Genomic DNA, 27745 nt, shown 5'->3' on the forward strand with positions numbered 1-27745 from the left:
GTTCAGGGTCAATCTGCCCTCGTAGCCCCTCCCCTCTATCACCTGACCATTCTTATAAAGGTAAATACACTCTGACTCCTTAAACCACCTGATTGTCATGGAAGACGCGCTGGTCTCAGGAGAGAGCTGACAGGGGAGGGTGACAGGACCTTTCCAACCCACAGCATAGCCTTCAGTGACGAGTTTAAAGTTACCTGGAGTGAAGAAAAGACACAGTTAGTGAAGAAAGAATTACTGTTCATTTAAACAGAACCATAATTAAGTAGACATGCAGTGATGCAACCAACACTTTACAATGACTCCCCCCAACACACACACACACACACACACACACACACACACACACACACACACACACACACACACACACACACACACACACACACACACACACACACACACACACACACACACACACACACACACACACACACACACACACACACACACGTTGTGAGCTTGTAGATCAGCAATGTTTTGCTACCTTTGTGTGACACTGTAGTATGATGAAGTAGGGCATTGATTTATGAAAAAACATAAAAAGTTTAAGTATAGAGATACGAGGTTTGTGACTCAACAGGGAGGATATATTAGTGGACGTTAGGGTGTTCATTTAATCCATTTGCCTAATGAAGACCTACATGGTCAAAACGTTGCCCTTATAATACACTTGTTATGGGAGCTTTAACTCAGTGTTTTCTTATTTATTATATTTGACCTCTCTTTGATTTCTGCCTTTTTATCTGACACCTGGCCTAAATACAGACACAAGCCTCAAAGCTGGCACAAGCAGACTGAAGAACACTTTGCTCCCCCAGGCTATAAGACTGATAAATAAGAAACAACAATGAACATCTTCTGTGGTATTACGGCCTTGTATGCTGTTTGTTTTTAACAGTTTTTAACTGTTTTTAACCTGTTACTATGAATGACATCCTGTCACATACAGGGAATGTTTTGGAAAAGTGGATATATTTGACACATTTCCTGCCAAAACTTTCAAAGGGATTTGATACTATATGACATGACCTCCAATTACAGCAATTAATTATTGGCTTAGAGTACACATAGAGGATGAAAATGCGCGCGCGCGCGCGCACACACACACACACACACACACACACACACACACACACACACACACACACACACAGCATATTTTTCATACAACAATATACAGTCATTGTGTTTTTTTTGTCTAATTGCCAAGCAGCATCTTAACCCATTAAGACCAGGAAGGGAAAGCATCTGTGTCATTTTAATATTTATTTGGCTATTCAAAAATATCAGATCTACAAGCTCATAGCGTGGCACATGTGCCGCGCTATGAGCTTGTAGATCTGCTATTTTCTTTTTAAAGATCTTGAAAATGTGTGCAAATCTTTGAATATATACATATATATACATTTTTTACTCATATCTTTGCTTCTGGGTGGTCCCTGAAATATATTCAGATGGGGGTCAGAGGCCAAATACATATAATTTTGGGAAGTCCTTGAAATGAAAAAAGTTTGAGAACCACTGATATTATAGCAACATACGTTTTTGTTTATTTTTAAACTGTTAAGATTTAGAAGACATTTTGTAAAATACCCAAAAGCAAATATTTGAGTTACAAGTGTTAGCTTTAAAAAATACATATTCAAAGACCCACGATTTTCCACAATTTTTCAAAAATTTAATGACACAGATTTTGTCCCGGTCATGTTAATCCACTGACCAATAACAGCGTGCTCACGTGAAGCCCCACCCCTTGTCCTGAATCTCACTTTATCACCCAAGAGGAAGTAACACTTTTTTAGTAGTTTAGTAGTAACAAAGATTGTTAATATAGAAAGATACACATTCTCCATTGGAGCCACTAGAGGCGAAGTTGTACACAAATCCTACAAATGGTCTCCAAAGTAGGCGTGGTTGTCTTCTCCTTTAACATTTTAGTACTTTTACTTTTGGTACTTTAAGTACATTTTGATACCAATACTTTTGAACTTTTACTCAAGTAAATTCTGAATTCCGGACTTCTACAGTTTGATACTTTTACTTAAGTAAAACATTAGAGTACTTTTCCATCACTGGTAGTAAGTAGCTAGTTTTGTTACCATTAGACACTACACTACAGAAAGTATTAATACTCAGCACTAAAGTCTCACTTGTATATGAAATAGAGGAGAAAAAGAGGATTACGTCAACAACCTAGATGACGTCTTGTGGAAAAAAGACAGACACATTCTTGTATAAATATATATTTTCACTGTTTTGAGGTGTGTTTTTTTGTTGTTGTTGTTTATTCTTCTTTACTGTCAGTGTTGAAAGCAGTAAAGATTTAGTGAAGTACATTTAAGCAAAGCTCTGGCTGCATGGTCTGTCTGTGAATGATAATGTTTATATATATTACTGCTTGAAATGTGAACCACATATCTCCCTCCTCATATCAGGTGATCATGGTTCATCAATCAGGAAATAAAAAAACTGTGTTGTGACCTACCATGACCTCTGGCCCCTGCCATGTCTCCTGTGTAGAAGAAAAATAGCCAAATTACCACTTCATCACATTTATCTGTAAATAGTGTGTGAGCTGCAGTCTTCTTCATGGGAATTGAGATTACTTTTGTTGCAATTGGTCACAAGTAACCAACAGTTTGTACCGTCTCGTCTGTTGTTTCCTGCTCACAAACCCTGAAACCTACAGTGGTTCTGCGGCCAGATATCTTCATTATTAAAGGTTGAAAAATGTTGAGAGAATCTCTTACCTTTCACTGCTTGGCATACGCTTTAGACTTGAAAAACTAATTCATACAAATCCTCACACATTACTGACTCCTATACAACTAACCAGCGTGAACACAAGTGAAAGTATTAATGTCAGTTCCTCACTGACACTGGCCGCCGGGAGGGGCGGGACAATTCCCGGTGGCCTGCCGTCTGATTGGCCTGCCTGGCCTGTCTGTCAGGCCAGGCAGGCAGGCTCCAGGCAGCGCTTAACCTCACGTCACCAGACGTGTGACTAATTTACGGTTATACATTCAAAACAATCCCGGATTGGGCCCGTGGGACCATTTATGCTCTCAAACTGAGAAAAAGGAACTGAAATCTCAGCCATATGTATTTGTGTACGATACAAGGAAGTGGATAGAGCACTCTCATCATTATTCTACTGTAAGTATTTGTCTCATTGGCAAGAACTGCACGTGATGGTGAAGAAAGAGAACTTACGGACAAACCACACGTCATTTGACTAGACATTTCCAGCAGACAGAGAACTGAGAAAAATAAATAAACTAAGGAACTGAAATTTCAACCATTAGCCCAAAACCATGCTAAAACTATCAAGTCAAGTGCAATCATCAGTATGTTAATCATAAATAATGTTTTTATTATTGTTTGATGTGCGTTACACTTTTTTCATAATTATACATATTAAACTATTAACTTATTCTCTTTGCATTATTTGAATTAGGGGTCTATAAAAAGATGAAAAGACAGTGGCTAAATAGATCTCATGCCCACAATGAAACTGTTGGGGCACTGTTCTAACCTTCTTGAATTAGCACGCACGTCACAAATGTGTTTCGTTGTGAGCTTGTAGATCGTTTTTATTTTTTCCCGAAAATAAATACATACATACACATATATATACATATATATATACATATACATACATACATACATACATACATACATATATATATATATATATATATATATATATATATATATATATATATATATATATATATATATATATATTTATATACATACATATACATATACATATAGGCTCAATATTTGTGGCACTAGTGTTTATGCAGAAATACTAGTCTAATAGTTTTAAAATGTGTAGCATACTGGCATAGACACTATGGCACATTACGAGTAATTTCAGGGAAGCCAGGAAAGCCATGACCGTCGTTGCCCCTCAGTTTTGCCTTGTGCACTGTGGCATGCCCTGAGGCCACAGTGGGCTTAATGCCCCAACTTTGTTCCACTTTCTCCTCTGTCTCTTTCTTGTCAATATGTAGACACCAGTGTCTCTTTCTTGTCATCTTGTCATGTAGACACCTGTGTCTTTTGTTGAGATTCTGAATTCTTAACTCCGCTGAGTCCCCATCTTTAAACCAATCCAGTAACTTTGATTGCAGGGCTGAGGCATGGATCAGATTGTAAATACCATCATTTATTTATTTCACAGCAGATAGTCTACATATAGAATTTAAAATCCTTAACCCTTAAATTCAATTAATTATTTAAATGGACTAAAATCTTGTTTTATTTGATGGCCTCCCTGCCCTGGCATCAAGGCCTTTCTGCCCTAAAAAAATTAAAAACACCAAAGGCCAAGTGGCCTTGCCCATAAATGACAAAATTCCAGGCCTGGTGCTAGTCATTTGGGTTTCTGGTAAAATTATTGACCATTTATTTTGTATGTCTGTGACAAAAATAAAATATTGATCAAAATGTCCGTCACAAGCTGACATGGTGATGACCCCTAAATCTAAGTAGGTGAGATACTGACCTACCCACGTTTAATCAGACTATTGATTGGTCTAAGTAGGTGAGATACGACCTACCCATGTTTAATCAGACTATTGATTGGTCTAAGTAGGTGAAATACTGACCTACCCATGTTTAATCAGACTATTGATTGGTCTAAGTAGGTGAGATACGACCTACCCATATTTAATCAGACTATTGATTGGTCTAAGTAGGTGAAATACTGACCTACCCATGTTTAATCAGACTATTGATTGGTCTAAGTAGGTGAGATACGACCTACCCACGTTTAATCAGACTATTGATTGGTCTAAGTAGGTGAAATACTGACCTACCCATGTTTAATCAGACTATTGATTGGTCTAAGTAGGTGAGATACGACCTACCCACGTTTAATCAGACTATTGATTGGTCTAAGTAGGTGAGATACTGACCTACCCATGTTTAATCAGACTATTGATTGGTCTAAGTAGGTGAGATACGACCTACCCATGTTTAATCAGACTATTGATTGGTCTAAGTAGGTGAGATACGACCAGTGGTGGACAGTAACGGAGTAAATGTACTTGAGTACTGTACTTAAGTACAGATTCTGAGGATATGTACTTTACTTGAGTATTAGATTTTTTAAATACGTATTACTCTTACTTGAGTACATTTCCAAGATATTTTTTTTACTTTTACTCGAGTACATTTATAGAAAGGCTGGAAAGTACTGAGTACTTTTAGGATGGCAGTTTCTTTTTTCTTCCCTAAAATGCAATTGGCGACACTTCTGCTCTCACTAGCCGTGTTTCTGGCTTCCCCTTCCGCTCGCCTCTTTATTGAGACATTTAGATCGTGTCAAAGGTCATGTCTCACACAGGATCTGACATGAATTTTGACCAGATGTGTTAGTATAGGAAATCAAAGGTTGTATGGAGACCAAGCAAGTCGACTTGTCTCTGTGCCATCTTGTTTTGACAGGGTGAAGTTCGCCGCTGTGCATGTCGACGTCATCTTGTTTTGGTGAAGTTAACGTTTGTGCGTGTGGGTACATATGAAAATGCAGACAAAGAGGAAGGCTGTAAATTACTGAGTAATTTTAGGTTGGCTGTTTCTTTATTCTTCCGTAAAATGCAATTGGTCTCACTTCTGCTCTCACACTAGCCGTGTTTCTGGCTTCCCCCTCCGCTCGCCTCTTTGTTACATCTTGTATGGGTGTATAGGAGTAAAAGTTCTGGTTCCATTTTCGTTTTTTATGCATGCAGTGCAGGTGGTTTCAGAGAGTTACTTATCTGAAAAAAGAGTGACAAGGTCCTATAAATTCATTGTGAAAACATCACAGCAATTCATTGATATAAAAATTAAGAAATGTACTTCTACTTTTACTTTAAGTATTTTTAAAAGCACTGTAAAAAATAATGACATGAGATCTACTTAAAGAGGCACTATGTAACTTTTTTTAATGGATAAAATGTAATTTTGTCCAATCTGTATCAAAGCAAAGCAAAGCAAAGCAAAGCAAAGCAAAGCAAAGCAAAGCAAAGCAAAGCAAAGCAAAGCAAAAGCAAAGTTTGTTGTTTACCCAGGGTGTTGGACTAAGTGCGAAACTTATTTACAGCCAGACCCTGCATGGAAGCCTTGCTCAAGGGCTATTCAGCGGTGATTCATGATTGATGTGATGAATTGGGGAATCGAACTAGGGACCTTCCGGTATCAAGGCCGCCCCTCTAACCACTAGGCCACCGCTGCCACTGTATGGTAGAGTATGTTAATACGGTATAACTTATACAATTGGGGCGGCTATATTTTGTCTCCCTGCTCCTCTATTGAGGCATTTAGATCGTGTCAAAGGTCATGTCTCACACAGGTGAGATGTGTTAGTATAGGAAATCAAAGGTTGTATGAGACCAAGCAAGTCAACTTGTCTCTGTGCCGTCTTGTTTTGACAGGGTGAAGTTCGCCACTGTGCATGTCGGCGTCATCTTGTTTTGGTGAAGTTAACGGTTGTGCATGTGGCCGGGTACAGTACATATGAAAATGCAGACAACAGCTTCCTCTTTGTGACCACATCCTCTTTACTTATGAGCTGGTGAAAAAATATGTGTAATCACTGTAATCAAAACGCCCTTCATGACAGTTACTCTATCCATTTATTCTTTTATTTTTATTTTTTAGAACAGACGGTCTGAGTTTAAAGTTAGCTCCATGTCCTAATCGTTGAATCTGATTATTATTGTATCTTGACAAAAAGGTCACAGTTGATGGCCCTGGATCTGAGAATTTGTACCAAATAGATTTTCTTTACCACCAAAGTACATTAAGAACTGGAATATAATGAATGTGATCTGAGTGCAGCTTTGTCAGCAATGTGTCACTCATGTGTGACTCCTGTTATTTCCTCATGAGAAAATAATAATCTTTTGAGGCACTGGGGTTCACGCTGGTCCCCAGGAAGACTAAGCTGACCGCGCTTTTGTGGTGGCGGCCCCAGAGCTGTGGAACAATCTCCCCCCACATCAGATCTGCCAAGTCCATCAAGATTTTTAAGTCCTTACTAAAAACTCACCTTTTCTCTCTGGTTTTTAACAACATCCACTCCTAAAAAAATCCTATTTTAACTCCTATCTAACGTTTCCTACCTCAGTGTGTACATAGGTGTAAATACAATCTCGTTCTGTGTCAGTGTCTCCTATATGCATACATGTTATGTATTTTATACATGTTTTTGTTCTTTGATTTGATGTATTGCTTTGCTTTTACCTGTGCAGCACTTTGGTCAACTAAGGTTGTGTGAACATGTGCTCCAAAATATAAAAATGCCAAGAAAACCAAAGTATGGGTATTTAACACAGAGGACATCATTGCCACTGCCAACGGGACAGTGCTTGAGGTAGTCGAGGACTTCAAAGGACTTTTACTTTTACTTAAGTATTTTTAAAAGCATGTACTTTTGAATACTTAAGTATATTTAAAAGCAATTACTTTTTTACTCTTACTTGAGTAACATTTTGACTGAGCTACTTTTACTTGTAGTGGAGTAAATTTGACCAGGAGTATCTGTACTCTTACTCAAGTACTGGGGTTGAGTACTTCGTCCACCTCTGGATACGACCTACCCACGTTTAATCAGACTATTGATTGGTCTAAGTAGGTGAAATACTGACCTACCGACGGGGCTCAGTAGGTGTTATACTGTATAGTTTTGGACCGTGGCGGAGGCGCGCCGCCTAAAGCAAACTTGAGCCACGAGAGGCACCGCCGAGCGAGCTAAAGTGAGCAAGTTGCCGTGCCGAACGTAGCGAAGTTCGCTTGAGCCGACTCAGTGCCGTCCGAGTTATGTACCGATACACACAGAATAGTAAATCATGTTTTGGGGTGAGCGTTTGCCCCAACTTTCATCAAACCACAGAATAACGGCAAAATACCCACTGAGCCCCATCGGTAGGTCAGTATCTCACCTACTTAGACCAATCAACAGTCTGATTAAACGTGATAATGTCCAATTCAGTGCATTGACAGCATCCGAAGCCGGTGAACTGCCCACCAGCTACTCAAAGCCCCGGATGATATCAAAGAAAGGGTCGGAAATGCAACCAGCTGGCTCAACTTGTCGCGTGGGGTCGGTCGGTCGGTCGGGGTCGGTCTCTCTCTCTCTCTCTCTCTCTCTCTCTCTCTCTCTCTCTCTCTCTCTCTCTCTCTCTCTCTCTCTCTCTCTCTCTCTCTCTCTCTCTCTCTCTCTCTCTCTCTCTCTCTCTCTCTCTCTCTCTCTCTCTCTCTCTCTCTCTCTCACAGCAGTATGTTGCTATAATATCGGTGGTGCTCCAACTTTTCCATGTCAAGGTCCACCCAAAATTATATGTATTGTATATGTACTCCCAGAAGAAAATGTTTGCTTTTAAAGCATATATATATTCAAAGATTTGCAAAAAATGTCCATGATTTTTCTAAAAATAACACACACACATACATATATATATATATATATATATATATATATTGTATATCTGCTATTTTTTGAATAACCAAAGAAATCTTAAAATGACACAGATGTGTTCCCGGTCTTAATGGATTAAATATAAAGTTATAGAACCACAGTGTGTAGAACAGTGTGTTGTACTCACAGGCTGCTGTATATGAGCTCCAGTCAGCCTTGCTGAGAGAGGCTCTGGTGGTCAGCAGAGCTGAGGTCAGAGGTCAGATGAGACTGACTGAGCAGCAGGCCTGATCCACTGAGTCACCTGCTGACCACTGTCCTGATGACACTGAACACACACACACCACAGTTACACACTGTCCTGATGACACTGAACACACACACACACACAGTTACACACTGTCCTGATGACACTGAACACCACACACAACACAGTTACACACTGTCCTGATGACACTGAACACACACACAACACAGTTACACACTGTCCTGATGACACTGAACACACACACAACACAGTTACACACTGTCCTGATGACACTGAACACACACACAACACAGTTACACACTGTCCTGATGACACTGAACACACACACAACACAGTTACACACTGTCCTGATGACACTGAACACACACACACACACAGTTACACACTGTCCTGATGACACTGAACACACACAACACACAGTTACACACTGTCCTGATGACACTGAACACACACAACACAGTTACACACTGTCCTGATGACACTGAACACACACACAACACAGTTACACACTGTCCTGATGACACTGAACACACACAACACACAGTTACACACTGTCCTGATGACACTGAACACACACAACACAGTTACACACTGTCCTGATGACACTGAACACACACACAACACAGTTACACACTGTCCTGATGACACTGAACACACACAACACAGTTACACACTGTCCTGATGACACTGAACACACACACAACACAGTTACACACTGTCCTGATGACACTGAACACACACACACACACACACACACACACACACACACACACACACACACACACACACACACACACACACACACACACACACACACACACACACACACACACACACACACACACACACAGTCCTGATGACACTGAACACACACACACAACACTACACACTGTCCTGATGACACTGAACACACACACACACACACACACACACACACACACACACACACACACACACACACATAACACACTGTCCTGATGACACTGAACACACACACACCACAGTTACACACTGTCCTGATGACACTGAACCACACACACACACACACACACACACACACACACACACACACACAAAACACTACACACTGTCCTGATGACTACCTTTTTTTCACTGTAGAAAGCTAAATAAAAAACTAAGCTATGATAACTAAAAGTAAGACTAGAATATATTGACCATTTGTCAACAAAGTAATTTTATGTTGGCTGCGCTCAGGTGTTGCGCACTGAAAATAGTGGATCTACAAACTCACAGAACGCATAACGCTGCAACGCGTTTGTAGATCGGCTATTTTCAGCATGCAACCACAGTGTGAAATCAGCCGTTACGATGCCATCAAGGCACCGCCACAATACATTATAGTCGACTATATCTAGCTCATCAACCTTGGAGGTAGATGAGCAGCAGAGACCCGGGTTACGGATCCCAGGGCATTACACACATCTACATACAATAGGGTCATGTCAGAACTTGTCAGAATTGGACCCCCAAATTGATATGTATTTGGCCGCGGGACCCCCATCTGAAAACGTTTTGTGCCAGGGACCCCCAGAAGAGAAGATTTGTGTACAAAAACACTTTCAATATTTTCAAAAATTGAATAGCCAACGTATAAAATATGGATAAAGGGGTTCAAATGATGTGTGATCCTACATTTAAAAAAATGCTTTTCGGGAAAATGGTGGATCAGAATACACAGAAAAAGTGTCTTGAAAACGTTTCTGTAGAAACCAATGGGTGACCTCACTGTTCCCTTCGTCCATATTTGTTTACAGTCTATGGGTGCAACTCACATTGACTCTCCTGTGGCTGCTCTTGATGGTTCTGATCTCCTGTAGGAGGCGCTCCATCTGCTCCTGGTTCAGGAGTCGTACCGACAACCCTGTGAGGTCCTGGCTCATGGAGTTTGGACGAGAGACGCACTGAGAGTTCTGGGGTTTCACAACAAAAGAAGTTGTCTTACAGTGCCATCTAGTGGCTTTCTGGTATACCTGCGGTGCCTCTATGCATTCTAAAAGGAGATGATACTGAGTAATACTTGCAGTGGTGGAAGGAAAAAAAATGAAAATCTTCATATATTTTTAAAGTGAACATTTATAACTCAAATCTTTGCTTCTGGGGTTATACAAATGTCTTCTAAATCCTAACAGTTTAAAAATATATATATTTTGCTATAATCAGTGTTTCTCAAACTTTTTCATGTCAAGGCCAAGCGTCCCCATAATGTTATGTATTTGGCCGCGGACCCCCATCTCAAAATATGTTGTTCCAGGGACCCCCCCCCCCCCCCAGAAGCAAAGATTTGAGTTAAAATTGTTTGCCGCTTTAAACAATATATATATATATTCAAAGATTTGCACACATTTTCACAATAAAAAAAAAATAGCACATCTAAAAGTGCTGCGCTATGAGCTTGCATATCTGCTATTTTTGAAGTATAAAATAATGGTTAAAGTGGTTAAACAGATGGTTTTAATGGGTTAAGTAAAAGTATCAGTACCACAATATAGAAACACAGAGTTAAAAGTAATATGCCTGCATTCACAATCTTACTTGAGTAAAAGTATAAAGGTATGGTCTGCTAAATGCCTACATTGTGGTATTGGTATCAAAATATGCTTACAATGACAAACGTAAAAAAATTGTCAAACTTCATCGACAATAGCAGATCTACAAGCTCACAACGCGTGAGCTTGTTCTACAAACAGCTAAGCAGTCTGCAAGACATTTCAGATTGAGAATTGAACCTTTACTTTTATGAAATTATCAGAGAATAATAGGGTTTTATGGCAGATGCTTCTGAACATGTATTGTATTGTTATTTTTGACCCATTCTAATTCTCTTTAATCTTATAAAAAATGACTGAAATCAGTAGTGGTGACTATAGGTCTGTCACAATTATTACATAATCGTCTAATCGCTATTATTTTTGCATAATCGTCATAATCGTTTCCATGTTGAAAAATGTTCATGCATTTTCACATATAAAAACATTTTGAAAGTATAAAATAATTAAATATGTCAGTAATGTCTTGAATATTTAAGTCATATCTGCCCTGAGCAATGTGTGATTATGAAACCTAAAAAGCAAATAGAAATTTCATTTTTATTCATATGTTCCAATGTTTAAAAACACAATTAAATCGTTAAAAATCGCAATTATTTGTGTGACAATTAATCATCAACTTAAATGTTGTAATGGTGACAGCCCTAGTGGTAACTGAGAACTTTAAAATCCATGTGTTCACAAATGCAGTGGTGTAAAGTAACTAAGTACATTTACTCAAGTCTGTACTTTTTTTTAGGTCCTTTTACTTTAGTGGAGTATTTCCAATTTTCAACACTTTCACTTCTACTCCATACTCAAAGGCAAATATTGTACTTTTACTCCATTACAATTATTTTAAAACTTTAGTTACTTTGCAGATCCCTCTAAAGTGGTTCAAATAAAAAAAATGTCTCAGTCTTAATGGGTTAAGAGGGAATGGTTAAGGAAGCAGAACCCAACCCCCAGTAGTACTGACATGTGTGGTGCTGGCCGCCAGGCTGCCGTGTGCCGCCTCCAGCTGTCCGTTGTACAGCAGGGCTCTCAGGTCGGCTCCGGTGAAACGCTCCGTGGCGGCGGCCAGCTGCCCCAGGTCCACGTCATCGGCCAGGGGCAGGCCCGCGCTCAGAGCCCTGAGGATCTCCACACCATCCTCCTGAACCCGCCGCCAGAGGAAGAGACACACAGAGAGAGAGAGAAGGTTTTAAGGTGGTTATAGATCCACACCGAAGGCAGTTCATTTACATTAACCACTGACTTGAACCCTATAGCGTCCCTATAGAGGCTATGCGCGTGACATCATCGTACCCGGAAGTTATGCGGGAACACCTACTGAGTGGCAAAAAAAACTTTCTGGCCTTTACAGCCCCATACATCCAAACAGAAAAGTCCTATCTGATTGTATTAAACGACATTAAACTCACCAACACGGCAGCTGTACGGAAAGCTTTGAATTATCCTCTTTCTATCTGCAAAGTTTGTGTTTCATAAAAATCCACCGTAGAGACATGTTATGAGCTACTTTCTGTCAATGAATTCCGTGCAGGTGATTATTTTTCTAAGTGTCAGAGTTTGGAAGCGCTCGTTTTACAATTAACGCAACGTCCCGCTACCTCCTGCATTATGTGACATTTAGGTGGTACGCAGGACCGTTGAGTGATTTCCAACGAGCGCTTCCAAACTCCAACGCTCCATGCTGCTCAATGTTTTGCCACTCAGTCTAGATGAGGGGGGCGTGTTCCTTACTTCCTTCACAGGTTTTACCAATGATACTAATGAAGGCTCTGTTCCATGTAGCACAGTGGTTCTCAAACCTTCTAATTTTAAGGACCCCCATAACTCTGAGAGTGTACAAATGGAACCAAATGGACCCTTACGGGTCCTTTTAAGGTGCCATTTGGAACCCCCTCAACCAAACTTAGAACCATGAGGGTCCCTGGACCACACTTTGAGACCCACTTGTGCAGCAGAGTGTTTCCAGTGAGCCAACATGCAACAATATCAGCACCCTGACTCTGTTTGACCAGAATGGAACAGAGCCTTCATTAAGTATCATTGGGTAACACCTGTGAAGGAAGTAAGGAAGAGGCCCAATTTCTCTCCAAAATGGCTGCTGTGCATAGAGCTTATTCTGGGAGGCGAACAGTTGCTGATCTATAAGCTCACAACAATCTATAAAACTCATGATCTACAATCTATATAAGATCTATAGGCTCACAAAGCTTGTTAGGCGTCGCGATGCGTCTCGTTGTGAACTTAGCTTATAGAACTTAGAACTTAGCTTGGCTATAGCTTGGGCAAAGATATGTGGTGTACAGGGGAAGTCCTGGGGGACAGCGGTCGACTAAGTATAAAGGGTTCATAATGTTTTAAGTTGTCTTCCACCTACTTTTTAAAAGTGTTCTACTATACCAACTGTTTTGTCTTTGTGAATCACTGTGTGACCTTACATGGTTTCTATGTTTCTGTCGGGTGGAAACTTCATCATTATGTCCAAAACTGTTACTTTTCAGGATTCACATTCAAAAGCATCAAAAGTAGCAGATCTACAAGCTCAGAAGGCGTTTTGTGTGACGCTGTAGTAAAGATCAAGTAGGGTGTTAAAATAATGGATGATAAGAGGTTTCTGCCCGACAACAACGATATAATAAGCATGTTAAATGGTTGAAATATTAGTGTGCTAAAACAGTGATCATTATGAGTGGGTGTATGATATTAAACAGTACAGACCAGGTCCTGGGGAGGGCAGTAGAGGGACTTGTCCAGTCTACCATCCACCCATCCAGTCATTTGGCTGACGGCTGACGGCGCACGCTCTGCTGCGACGACACGGGTCTGTTCGCTTATTGTTTAGTTTTTGTTTAGTCTTTTAGTTTGTTTAGCGTTGCGTCCAGTCTTTTTGTCTGAGTCCCCACTGTCTGGCTAAGCACATCATGCTGGACATGTACAGAATAACCTGGATTATATTTATAATCCTCTGGATCATAAATGACAGCTCCGCGGTGGCCCCGAACCTAGCCCAGTGTTAGCAACGGGGGTTAGCGGTGGCTATGGAGGAACACTCAGCTACACCTACAGCCGAGATGATCTACTCCAACTACGGTCCTCTATCCTCTGCAACATGGGACCGGTGGGTATACCACCGGAGATCCGTCCAAGGAAAAGGGGGAGACGGGGGGGTGTCCGTACCAGACTGAGGAAGCGTCGCTTCAGACCCCATCTCCCCTCCATCATCTTGGCCAATGTTCGCTCTGTGAGGAACAAGATGGACTTATTACACGCCCGGTGCCGTCTGGAGAGAGCCTACAAGGAGGCTTGTATCATCGCCCTGACTGAAACCTGGCTCGATGAGGACATACTGGACTCTGCTGTCAGCCTGGACGGATTCACCGTCATACGGGCAGACAGGACAGATCAGTCGGACAAGGATGGTGGTGGGGGGGTCTGCATCTACGTGAACAACAGGTGGTGTAACAACATCAAGATCCACAACACAGTCTGTACACCTAACATGGAGATGCTAACCCTGTCACTTCGCCCTTTTTATCTCCCAAGAGAATTCCCAACTGTGGTTATCGGGTGTGTTTACATCCATCCCAAAGCCAACTGTAGGATAGCAGCAGAGCAGGTAGCCGAGGCAGCTAACTCTCTGATGGCTAGGTACCCTGAAGCCCCGGTGTTCTTTATGGGAGATTATAACAGCTGTAGACTCGAGGGGGTTTTGCCCCCTTTCCATCAATATGTGGACGTTCCCACGAGGAAAGAACGTACCTTGGATCTATGTTATGGAAATATTGATGATGCTTTTAGTGCGAGAGCGCACTCTCCACTCGGACGCTCAGACCACAACTAAAGCCAAATTCCATTCCCCAAAGCTCGGTCACTCGCTCACTCTCCTCGCTTCCTCCACTCGCGCCTAAGCCCCGCCCCTGAGAGGAGCCGAGGATTATTTGCGAGGACGGAGTGGTCGAGTGGTTGCCGTCGGACTGCACTGGGTCCGTCATTTCAAAGCGACGGCAAATTCCGCGATCACTTATGACGTCTCAAACAGCTGGACCAGAGCCGTGGATGAAAATATACATGCATAGAATAATATGCAGGTATAGAATAATACAGAATATAAGAATAGACAATTCATCAATGTGGATGGCCACATTGTTATCTTTATAGTTAACATTTTGTGCAAAGCCATTTATTCCTGAAATAGTGAACGAAGCGCCAGTATGAGCAAACATTTATGAATTAAATCCTGACCCATCCCTCTTTTTGCTCGTACAGTCCCCAGACCCCCCACCCCCCGCAGCAGTCCCGCACGGCACTGCTGCTTATAACAGCCACCTTATATTACAGAGTATGTCTGACTCTGAATTACATCATTCATGCAGGGTGGCCGTACGTCCTCTTTTACCCGGACATATGCTCTTTTGGGGGGCTGTCTGGGGGGTTTTATAAAATCCTTCAAATGTCCGGGGTTTTGAGAGTTTGGGTGATATCCCCCCACTTCTGGGACGAAGAAAAAAGAAAAAAACTCAGACGATTTTGTGATTTTGCTTGATATTGTTTGATAGCGAAATAAATCATGACATGAAAGAATACCCTTCACAGCTAATAGAGAATTAACGTTTTTAAGAATCGGTTCAGAATTGAATGAGTACGGCTATAGTTAAAGCGTAAAGTGTCCTCTCCTATATTCAGTCTATATATAAATACAATACATTATTTTAAACATAATCTTTGTCACAGTAATTTATAGTAGTCCATGCACTGCATTGAGGCATGCAAGGAGAGAAATGAACTATCAGCTTTTGAGACAGAATAAGTGTGCACAATATATTACAATGTATATAATTGTATTATGCTTTATATCATACAACGCCATAAAGCCAGTGGCTTGTTGCGTCTTTTCTGTTAATTTACACTGTGTGTGTGTGTGTGTGTGTGTGTGTGTGTGTGTGTGTGTGTGTGTGTGTGTGTGTGTGTGTGTGTGAGATGCGCAACGAGTGATCGGCGGGGGCGAAGGGGTTTTGGCATGGTTTTGGGTTTCAAGCATTGTTTGTGTGGCCACATGTGGAGGAGGACCATGTATACGTCACGGGAGAAGGGAAAAAACAAAAAAAACGTGTACACGTGATGCGGAAGTCTGCCGCGGAGTAGCTGTGGAGAGTGGTCGAGCCTACACTTGATGTACACTCGCTAAATGCGGAAGTGGAGAGCCTCCTCGGCTCCTCCACTCGACTCCACTCGCCTCCTCCAAGAAGCAACTGAATAATTGGACCCTGACTACTTCCGGTTTGGAGTCGGAGTGACCGAGTGGGAGTGAGCGAGTGGCCGAGATTTTCGGGTTTGGAATTTGGCTATAGTCTTTCTGCTTCCGCACTACAAGCCGGAGCTGAAGCGATCCAAACCGCAGACCCACTGCGCCCCCCAGTGGTCGGAGGACGCAATCGCACAGCTGCAAGGCTCTCTGGCATGCACGGACTGGGACGTCTTCCAAGGCGACCTGGATGAGAAGGTTTCCGTGATCACCGACTACATCAAGTTCTGTATCACCACCACTATACCCACAAAGACAATAAAGAAATATCCAAACTCCAAACCATGGATTACTCCTCATATTAAACATAGTCTCAGAGAAAAGCAGAAGGCATTTCAACGCCAGGATTGGGCCGCCCTCAAAATTATTGATGGGCAAATTAAGAATGAAATTCTTAATGCCAAACTCAAATACAAAAACAGTCTAGAACAGGAGTTTAGTAACATGAACACAAAACAAGCTTTCAATAAAGTCAAAATTCTAACCGGTGGTGAGACAAGACAAAATATCTGCACAACCCCAGATCCTACCACCTTTGCAAACACACTGAATACTTTTTATAAACGTTTTGACAGTCAGGACTACTCTGCTGCCTGTGAGGAACTATTGGGAGCCCTCCCCTTCCAGGAGCCTTCACATCCCCCATTCACCCAGGAGGATGTACGACAGCTGCTGGCCAGGTGTAAGCCTGGCAAGGCGCCAGGGCCGGATGGCATCTCGGCGAAGGTGCTCAAGCTCTGTGCCATGGAGCTCTCCCCCATCCTTCACTCCATCTTCTGGGAATCCTACAGGACAGTGTCTGTACCCACCCTCTGGAAAACATCCACCATCATACCGGTACCCAAGAAACCCCGCCCCTCAGAACCCAACCACTATAGACCTGTTGCACTAACATCAATAATGATGAAACTCATGGAAAGACTGATACTGAACATCATCCTGCCAGCTGTCAGGTCACAGCTGGACCCGTATCAGTTTGCCTACAGGGCCAAGAGGGGGACAGAGGATGCTGTGGCATGCCTCCTTCATCCCCTTCTACAACACCTGGATTCATCAAAGGACAATTTTGCCTCTATTCTTTTTGTTGACTTTAGTTCTGCCTTTAACACCATTCAACGCCATCACATGATCAAGAAACTGCATCACCTCAGCATCCCCCCACTCCTCATCCACTGGATTCACAGTTTTTTGAGTAATAGACCACAAACAGTTAAAGTAGGCTCATCATTTTCATCAACTGTCATTACCAACACAGGTGCCCCTCAGGGCTGTGTTCTCAGTCCCTTCCTCTACACATTATACACAAATGACTGTTTCAGCCCCTCACCCACCAACATCACATACTTGAAATACTCTGATGACACTGCCATTCTTGGACTGCTCAATGACAATAACTCTATCACGGACTTCCATAACACCATCTCTCATTTCACACAGTGGTGCACTGACAACTACTTAGAGTTGAATGTGGCCAAAACAAAAGAACTGGTCATTAACACAACCCAAACTGGACTCAACCCACTCCTCATTCATGGTAAAACAATAGAACAGGTTGACAGTTTCACATATCTTGGACTCACACTGGACAACAGACTCAGATTTGATCAACACATCACATCTATCCATAAACGTTTTCAGCAAAGACTTTATGTGATCCGCAAGTTACGATCATTATCTGTTGCCCCTCATCTTCTGCTATTTATACTGTACAAAAGTATCATTCAACCCGTTTTGTTGTATTGTTCCGCATGTTTTTTCACTGTCCATGCCAAACAGAAACAAACTTTACAGTATCACCCGTATTGCCTCCAAAATCATCGGACTTCCCATACCCACACTTGCTGATATGAACAATAAGGCCATCACACGCTTAGCACTTTCAATAACAAATGACACTGATCATCCCCTGTATCGCTACTTTGACCTCATGCCATCTGGTCGGAGATACAGAACCTTAAAATGGAAAAAGGTTACTTTTAGCAGGAGTTTTGTCCCCTCAGCCATCGCGGCATTAAACCAACTGCCCCGTCCATAAGAGGGTTTTTCTGTGTACAGTGGGGACCTCATGTCTTTGTCTTTGTGATATGTTGTTTTTGTTGTTATGTTTGTTTTGTTGTTTTTGTTGTAACGAACAGACCTGTGAAGACAATTTTCCCCTTGGGGACAATAAACGATATTATTATTATTACCAGGTCTCAGCAGGGCCGGGTCTATCAGGTCTGGTCCACTGCTGGCTGCGAGCACATACACACCTGATAGCAAAACACAACACAAATATTTTCACTCAAATGATCTGTATTGTGGACCGGACCGCTGGTGTAACGGTCCGGTCCAGGCACCTATAGGCTCCAAAGTAGACTGACAGCACGTCGCGAGTTCGAGTCCCAATCCCTACGGCCTTTTGCTGCATGTCACTCCCCATCTCTCTACCCATTTCCTGTCAGACTACTATCCTATCAATAAAGGCATAAAAGCCCCAAAAAGTCTTCTTTAAACATATATATATGTATTAATGGGGATACCTGGTGGCTCAACCACTTAATACACTGTTTCCCAAACCACAGCACCGTCACCACCACGTCACTGCTACCAGTTTATACAGTTACAGGCACTAGAATAAAGCCTTGTTTGATTGATTGATTGAATACTTTATTAGTCAGAAATGTAAACAGCATGTGGTACAGTCAGACATTAAAACTAAAAGGATAACACAAAAAATTGTGGTCCTATGTATTCAATTTATCAATACTAGACCATACCCGGTGAAGGGCGCAGACGAAAGTAGTTGCAAACTTGGGGTTATTGCACGTCCTGTAGCGCGGTCCCCCCGCGGGTCCCCCCGCGGCACCCCCCGCGGTCACCCCTCCCCACGTCAACCCCCACACACCCCCCCCCCCCCCCACGGGCAACCCCCCACACACCCCCCCGTCGCGGAACCCCCCGGGTCCCGTCGCAAACACACACACACACGCAACGTTTAGCACGACACACATACGCGGCCGTCGCGCGAACACAAATAATGTACATTTTGACACGTGCCTCCCCAACGTGCATACACGGCCGCGGAGGCGAGTGTTCTGTGTGTGCAACAGTGTAACGCTGTGGTGTGTGCAACAGTGTAACGCTGTGGGGCTGTAGATGCGACGCATGCGCACACACAGAGCCAGCGTGTGTGTCGCGGCTGGATTGGATGCGACGCATGCGCAGTTTGATCGGGCACAGACGAACGGCCCACCCAAGACGGACGGACGGACGGACGGACGGACGGACAGACAGACAGAGGTTACTCAAATTATAGGAAGATAGCATAGCATACAAAATTAGCACAATAATACATGTCATCAACAAATACATAAGAGATGGAAAATGACATTTACCTCCCCTTGTGGTCTCCTGATAGATGTTTTTTTCAGGCCAATTTTTGAAAGAAATCAGTGTTACACATCCTTTAATGGATGGTGTTTCAGGACATTCCACATGTTGGTGGCAGAGCAGTAGAATGAGAACTTTGCCATGTTTGTTCTAGGTGTGGGTGCTACCAGATCATGGTGGCTCCCTCTAGTGGTGTGGCTGTGGGAGTCACTCACTTTGGAGAAGTAACTTCAACAGGTATGAGGGTATTGAGGGCACTGAGGGAAATGTCTCTTTGTCTATCTTAAGTGCTGCAAGGCAAGAAGTCAACAGCTTAAGCTGGTGAAATTCTCACAGAAAACTTCAAGGGTTCACTGGTGAAGACATCAGGTTCAAATCTTACTCTGTTATTTTTGTACTTTACCTTGTAAGGACCTGAACGGGGGTGAAACCTTTAAAAAATATTCCAAGGGCTCTGAGCTCATATGAGCGTCATGCCATACATACATGGTTTATACTATACATTAAATTCTTAATACCTGTGGTGTAAAGTAACTAAGTACATTTACTCAAGTACTGTACTTAAGTACACTTTTGAGGACTTTTTACTTTACTGGAGTATTTCCAATTTTCATTACTTTCACTTCTACTCCACAACATCTCAAAGGCAAATATTGTACTTTTACTCCACTACAATTATTTACTTTGCAGATTTTGTTATAAAAACAATTATTACAAAACATACAGTAACTACTTCAACCCTATATACATTTCGACCATTTGAAAATAGCCGATCTACAAGCTCACAATGCGTCGCATTGTGAGCTCACAATGCGTCGCATTGTGAGCTTGTAGATCTGCTATTTTCAAAAGATTTTCATACATTTGAAAACTTGAAATGGGACATTCTGCATAATGAGTACTTTTTCTTTTGGTACTATCCCAAAATGTTCTATTTTCTATATAGAAAAAGCATTTCTATATTACAGTATTGATATTTTAACTTTAGTAAAAAAATGTAGTACTTTGCTGCTTACATTTTGGCTATTACAGTGTAAAATATGCTGTTTGTTAACATAAATAATGATTATTAACATATTAAAGCTGCTCTATAGGTAACGTTCCTCCTCTGACCCGGATTTTAACCTGGTTTCCTGCACCAGTGCTGACATGTGTACCATTGAGGGTCAGCCCTGGTAAGGACATAGTGACATGTTTACCATTGAGGGTCAGCCCTGGTAAGGACATAGTGGTGTACAGTGTCTGAAAGGAATCTTATAGGACAGCGACTCCCAACCTGTGGGCCGGGGACCACTGGTGGGCCATCAGGTTCATTGCAAATGGTCTCCGAAATAATTTAATTGGCAAAACACAAAGATTTGATTGATAATATAACATTAACATTGAAAAATGTATGAAAAAGGTCATGGTATTTATCATTGTGATACCGATAAATAGGAACTTAAAGTATAAAACGTTATTTCAATTGAACTGAGCTGGAACACAATCATTAAAATAAACGTGCTCTGAAAATGCACGTGGATCAGGGTCCACTGGAAAATCATCAAAGTGTTCGCGGCCAACCCATCTGAAGTGGTCAGATGGGTGGGCCGCGAACACTTTGAAGATTCTCAAGTGGGCCCTGATCCAGAAAAGGTTGTGAACCGCTGTTACAGGAGGAACAGGAGGTACAGTAAGCAGCCTCAGGCATTAATCACATCCAACATTTAGCCAAGGTTGTTGTAATTACATAGATTATATGTACTGTCATCACCAATTAATATATGAATGAATATACTGTACATCTATATCACCAATTAATATATGAATGAATATACTGTACATCTATCACCAATTAATATATGAATGAATATACTATACATCTATCACCAATTAATATATGAATGAATATACTGTACATCTATCACCAATGAATATATCAATGATACTAATGAACAGTGTAATATATCAACAGTGAATATTAAAATTAATATTATGTACAGTATCAACAGGCCTTCTGGGTAATATATGAACAGTCTATTAAAAAAAGCAATGAATATATGACTGAACATAAAGTAACACTAGTTAGGAAAGAGGGTTTAATATGAAAGATAAAGTTTAATCATCATCACCATAACATGAATTAGAAGAAACTGCAAAAACTATTTACAAGCGATATTTACAGACTGTTTGTTTAAACTGAACGAATAGACGTTCTTCCTTAATTAGACATTTAGCAACGAAAGATAAAGCAGGTGAGCTTTCATATGAGAGAGAGCTACCCTCTATACAATTAACTACCGGGATTAACACCACTATATTAAAAGGTGTATGTCTGACTCTTACATACAGTATGTGACCAAATATTACATGTACATAAGATTCAGAAATGTTGCACTTAGGTTATATATACTCAAGTTACCAATTAGATATTGTATCTACAAACTTTAAAACAATACAGATTTACATTAAAAAAAATATGTTGCTCTTCCAAACTGACACATAGGCTGACTGTTCTGTACAGCAGCTAAAAACTTAAATGCCCTGAACCTCTGCTCTCCTTTCTTCCCCCATCACATGTACTCACTTCTAAACTTCTACAGTTTTTCCATTAACTTCAGACGTTTGTCCAGTGAGTGCATATAGATACACCTCCTCCAGCACTGAATAACGGCTGTGGCTCTCCTTTAACTTTTGTCTCAGTGTTGTCATCTCTCTGTTCTTCTCCCCCAGCTGTCTGTTAAACTCTCTCTGCATCTTTGTGTTTGAGATCATGATGTTCCTCTGGATCTCAGGCAGGAGAACCTTCATCAGGTTTCTCTCTGCTTCCACTCTGGCCTCTGCTTTGTAGGTCTCTCTCATCTCCTCTATGTCCTGTGTGTGTCTCTCTTCCCTCTCTCTCCTCTCATTCTCTCTCTTTGCTCTAAACCTATCGAGCTTTCTCTCCATCTCCTCTCTCTTCTCAGACTCCCTCCTCAGCTCTCCTTCCAGCTCTCTTTTCTTCTCTTCATCCCTCTCCTCCCTCATTTGTCTCTCTAGTTCACTCGTTCGATGGTCGATCTTCATGATGTCTCCCTCGTGCTCTTGGATGGATCCCTCTATCTTCCTCAGAGAGTCTTTCAGCTCCTTCTCAAACCTCTCCCTCATCTCCTGCTCCTCCATGTGTCTCCTCTCCTCCAAGTCCCTCTGAATCTTTCTCTCCATCTCTCTGACCTGGGCCTCTGCCTCCTGGTAGGTCTGAGTGCTGTAGAAGCTCTCTGTGTTTCGTGCCACCATGCTCTCTATCTTCTCCAGCAGCTGTGAAACCTGACCAGCATTCCTGCTGTCTGTAATGTTGAGGACGTGGCATCTGTTCCCACATTTGTCTACAAGCTGCTGATGTTCCTGACTGCCTGCTTGGAGAAACTCCTCAACACTCTGCTTTTTCATACTGTCAGTGTGGATAATGATGGCAATGCTGTGTTCCCAGCAGCTCTCTCCAAATGCCTCCTGCATCTTCTCCATCATCCCTCTCACCTCTCCTTCAGAGGCCTCTGCTGGTATGACCAGGAGGAAGGCATGGGGACCCGGGGCGGACAGACGCACACACAGCCCCACATCCTGCCTTGTGTCCTCCAGTGAGCGTCCAGAGAAGTCTGGAGCGTCCACCAGCACCAACCGTCTCCCACAGACGTCACCCTCTCTCCTCCTACTCCTCTGGCTCAGTTCAGAGGAGCTGGCCTCAGCACCAAACACCTCCCTGCCCAGGATGGTGTTTCCTACTGCGTTCCTCACAGCTATAGTCCTCCCCAGTAGCACCAGTCTCAGTTCAGACATAGAGGGAGACACTGGTGAGTCAACAATGTTGTCTGCTGCCACTAAAAGATAACACAATGGAAGAATAGAGTGAAAATGCCACATCATAAGCGTTGTTCAGAGACTATTTGCATGCATAGTGTGAAAGACTCATAATTGCTGTCCTGTTTTGGGACAAATTGGTCATCTTCAGACATGTTTGATAACCCTAACTCTTAATTGTATCATACTATAAATGATAAAATCAACTAATTTGTAAAGAAGCGGTTGGTGACCCAATGTGTGTCAGAGGAAACACATGGTAGTCTACACCACCAGACCAATAGTGGGGGACTTGGCAACAACAGGGAACACAAAGCACATTTGATTTTGGCAATGACAAAATTGGAAGAGAAAATGGGAACAAATAGCAAGAGAAAAAGACAACCCATTTAGGGCGGGAACCCCTATTTGTAACTATACCTTTCAAGACGGTAACCCTTTTTGGGGTTCTTGTTGCCATGTACAGAATATAGCAACATACATTTTGTGCTTTTCAGAAAGCTTAGGTGGTGTTTATGTTGGTTAGCTTAATGTTTGTTATATATTTGTCTTTATTCACTAAGTTTAAACTGTGTAAACTAATTGCACTTAAATGTTTTGAGATTAAAAGGTACTGTATAATGTTCCTTGCTAGACTATTTGTAAAAGCAGCATAGACTCACTATCTGGAGCTCGATCCTTACTGCGTCTCCTCTTCCTCACTGGTAGAGAGGAGTCTTCATCTGTGGTCTCTCCACCCACTGCAACACAACACAGACATCAATCAAACAGTCCAGGTGGATTAAATACCAAGGAGAGCTAGTGAAATGTTCATGTGTTTTTACACCCTTATTGACAGTCTTAAGGTCTGACTACACTACTATAGGTGAGAGGGTCCATGGACAGCAGATGGTTGAGATTATACTACAATTTGGTGTCTGCAGACACACATGCATTGAAGAGCAAGACTCAAGAGCAATACAGGCTACGCTCAATACTATAATACTCATCATCTAACAACCTTCTTCCAGAAAACTTAAGGATTTGTGAGAAGATGTTTACTGTAGTTTTACTCTATCTTGCGTCAGTTATTTCTGTTTATTCCTGTTATACTCTGACGGCCAGAAATTCTAATAAATTCCATCAACAAAGCTTCGAGAAGTATTTTTTATTTACTTTTGTATTCTGCAGTTCAAGTCCTTTATCGTCACATGATATAATACAGCAGGTATAGCGATGAATATCCTTTCATTATCTCCTCAAACAAAGCGTCTATTTTTCTTTTCTAACACAATAGCAGTCAGTGGGCGTGTCCGCACATAAAGTACACACAATCACACAATCTGAGATGCACAGACATGAGCTGGTGATGAAATGTACATCATTATGTAGATTTAGCATTTCTTGTCAATAGAACAAGTATAAGCATAGAAAGTTAAGAGTTTCATTTATAACACATTTTAAAGGCAGGCTATGAAACTGAATGCATGACCAGAATGAATAGTGTAACATCATGAAGTTCAACAGAAATTGAAAGAGTAACATGGACTCACAGTCTGGAGGAATCCATGGCATACTGCGTGTCCTCCTCAGTGGAAGAGTGGAGTCTGTGTTCTCTCCATCCTCTGCAACACAACATAAATAGTCAATGTATTGACAATAGTAAGAAAAAAAGAAAGGGGTTACTGGGCTATTAAATGAAACTGGATGTATTTTACAGTACTTTTGCACGTTTGATTACTAACTTTCTGGAGGAATGTTGATGCTCCATCTCCTGATTGGTAGCTTGGGGCCTGCTGTAGAGGTAAACCCACTCTCTATAAGACAATACAACTATTTATCAACTTACTAATGTTGACGACACACATAAAGGAAATATATTTCAGATTACTGGCCAGTCTTTTTGTCTGACTCAGTCCTCAGTTTCTCTAATTCAGTCAGATCATGATGCCAGATCTGCTGAGCTGCAATGACAGGTTGAAGATATACAGTACTTATGTTTTCATGAACCACTGAAAAAATAATCTAGGGAGATGAGGTTATTACATTTTATAATTCAATTAAGGACATATATTTCATTTTACTGACCAGTCTTTTGGTCTGATTCAGTCCTCAGTTTCTCTAATTCAGTCTTCAGATCACAGATCTGCTGCGCTGCAATGTTGAAGATATACTTATTATATTAAAAAGTATTCATTATTTAATATACAAATAATCCAGAGAGATTAGGTCTCTCTTTTTTTAATAATCAATTTCTCACCAAGCTGTTTGTTTTCAGTGATGACATCATCCCATTGCTTTTTCATCGTCTTCAGCTCTTCATCTTTCTGATTCAGTTGTTGGTCTCTTTCTGTCAGTAGTTTATTACTTTCATCCAATTCTTGGCCTTTTTCTGTCAGTAGTTTATTACTTTCATCCAATTCTTGGCCTTTTTTTGTCAGTAGTTTATTACTTTCATCCAATTCTTGGCCTTTTTCTGTCAGTAGTTTATTTCTTTCTTCCAATTCTTGGCCTTTTTCTGTCAGTAGTTTATTACTTTCATCCAATTCTTGGCCTTTTTTTGTAAGTAATTTATTACTTTCATCCAATTCTTGGCCTTGTAGTTTATTACTTTCATCCAATTCTTGGCCTTTTTCTGTCAGTAGTTTATTACTTTCATTCAATTCTTGGCCTTTTTTTGCCAGTAGTTTATTACTTTCATCAAATTCTTGGCCTTTTTCTGTCAGTAGTTTATTACTTTCTTCCAATTCTTGGCCTTTTTCTGTCAGTAGTTTATTACTTTCATCCAATTCTTGGTCTTTTTCTGTCAGTAGTTTATTACTTTCATCCAATTCTTGGCCTTTTTTTGTCAATAGTTTATTACTTTCATCCAATACTTGGCCTTTTTTTGTCAGTAGTTTATTACTTTCATCCAATTCTTGGCCTTTTTCTGTCAGTAGTTTATTACTTTCATCCAATTCTTGGCGTTTTTCTGTCAGTAGTTTATTACTTTCATCCAATTCTTGGCCTTTTTCTGTCAGTAGTTTATTACTTTCATCCAATTCTTGGCCTTTTTCTGTCAGTAGTTTATTACTTTCATCCAATTCTTGGCCTTTTTTTGTCAGTAGTTTATTACTTTTATCCAATTCCTGGCCTTTTTTTGTCAGTAGTTTATTACTTTCATCCAATTCTTGGTCTCTTTCTGTCAGTAGTTTATTACTTTTCTTCAGCTCTTGGTCTCTTTCTGTCAGTAGTTTATTAGTTTCCTCCACTGTCAGTAGAACCTGCAGATCTACAGAACATATACGTTTAGATGAACCACAGACATTGTAACGCGTGTGTGTGTTTGTGTGCGTGCGTGCGTGCGTGCGTGCGTGCGTGCGTGCATTACTCTCCTTGTGAGGGCCAAACATCCCCACAAGTATAGTATAGTATGAGAAATAGACATTGTGAGGACCATTTTCCAGGTCCTCACAAGAGAAATGGTTGTTTTATGGTTAGAAAAGATTTTTAGAGAAAAGGCTTACAATTAGGAAAAGATTATAAGTTGGGTTAAAGGTTAGGATTAGACATTTAGAGGTTAAGTTTAGGGGTTAGGATTTAAACTTAATCGCACGTCAGTGTCAGATCTAAAAACTCATGGTGTGTCTGTAGATCTGATATTTTTGGCTTTGCGGTTAAAAATCACTGTCCTAAAACCTTTATTGTCCTCACAAGTATAGTAATACAAACGTGTGTGTGTATGTGTGAGTGTGAGTGTGAGTGTGAGTGTGTGTGTGTGTGTGTGTAATTGTTTCATTGATAAATGTACATTATAATAAAGTTGAATGTATAGTTTTCGTTAAGTCTATTGTTATCCTACTTACCAAACACATGAGCTGAATTCAGTCTTCTATTCGTCTGCTCTGCTGTCTCCTTGCTGAGATAAGCTTTAGCTTCAGCTATAGCTTTTTCTATATAAAGAGAGTTAAACTGTGTTTTAATAACAACTCTTCATCATGTTATACTGACTGGATAATAAATACATTTAACATTAAATCAACTTCAGTCTTGAATACATG

At 41.1% G+C, this 27745-nt stretch overlaps 2 protein-coding genes across 2 annotated transcripts in view; both read right to left on the bottom strand.

Annotated features, from left to right (window-relative positions):
- The window catches only part of LOC308096048 (peroxisomal ATPase PEX1-like), a 643221-nt gene that overhangs the window by 79394 nt on the left and 536082 nt on the right, over nt 1-27745 (bottom strand). The window lies entirely within an intron of this gene.
- The window catches only part of LOC308094815 (uncharacterized protein), a gene marked incomplete at both ends in the record, with an annotated part of 256728 nt that continues 251461 nt past the window's right edge, over nt 22479-27745 (bottom strand). Inside the window, one exon of the mRNA XM_080441642.1 lies at nt 22479-23405. Within this exon, the coding sequence (XP_080297768.1) occupies nt 22479-23405 (927 nt within the window). The remainder of the gene's footprint in view (nt 23406-27745) is intronic.

The sequence above is a fragment of the Gymnoscopelus braueri genome (assembly GCF_963280865.1).
Source record: "Gymnoscopelus braueri genome assembly, chromosome: 11".
Lineage (NCBI taxonomy): Eukaryota > Metazoa > Chordata > Actinopteri > Myctophiformes > Myctophidae > Gymnoscopelus > Gymnoscopelus braueri.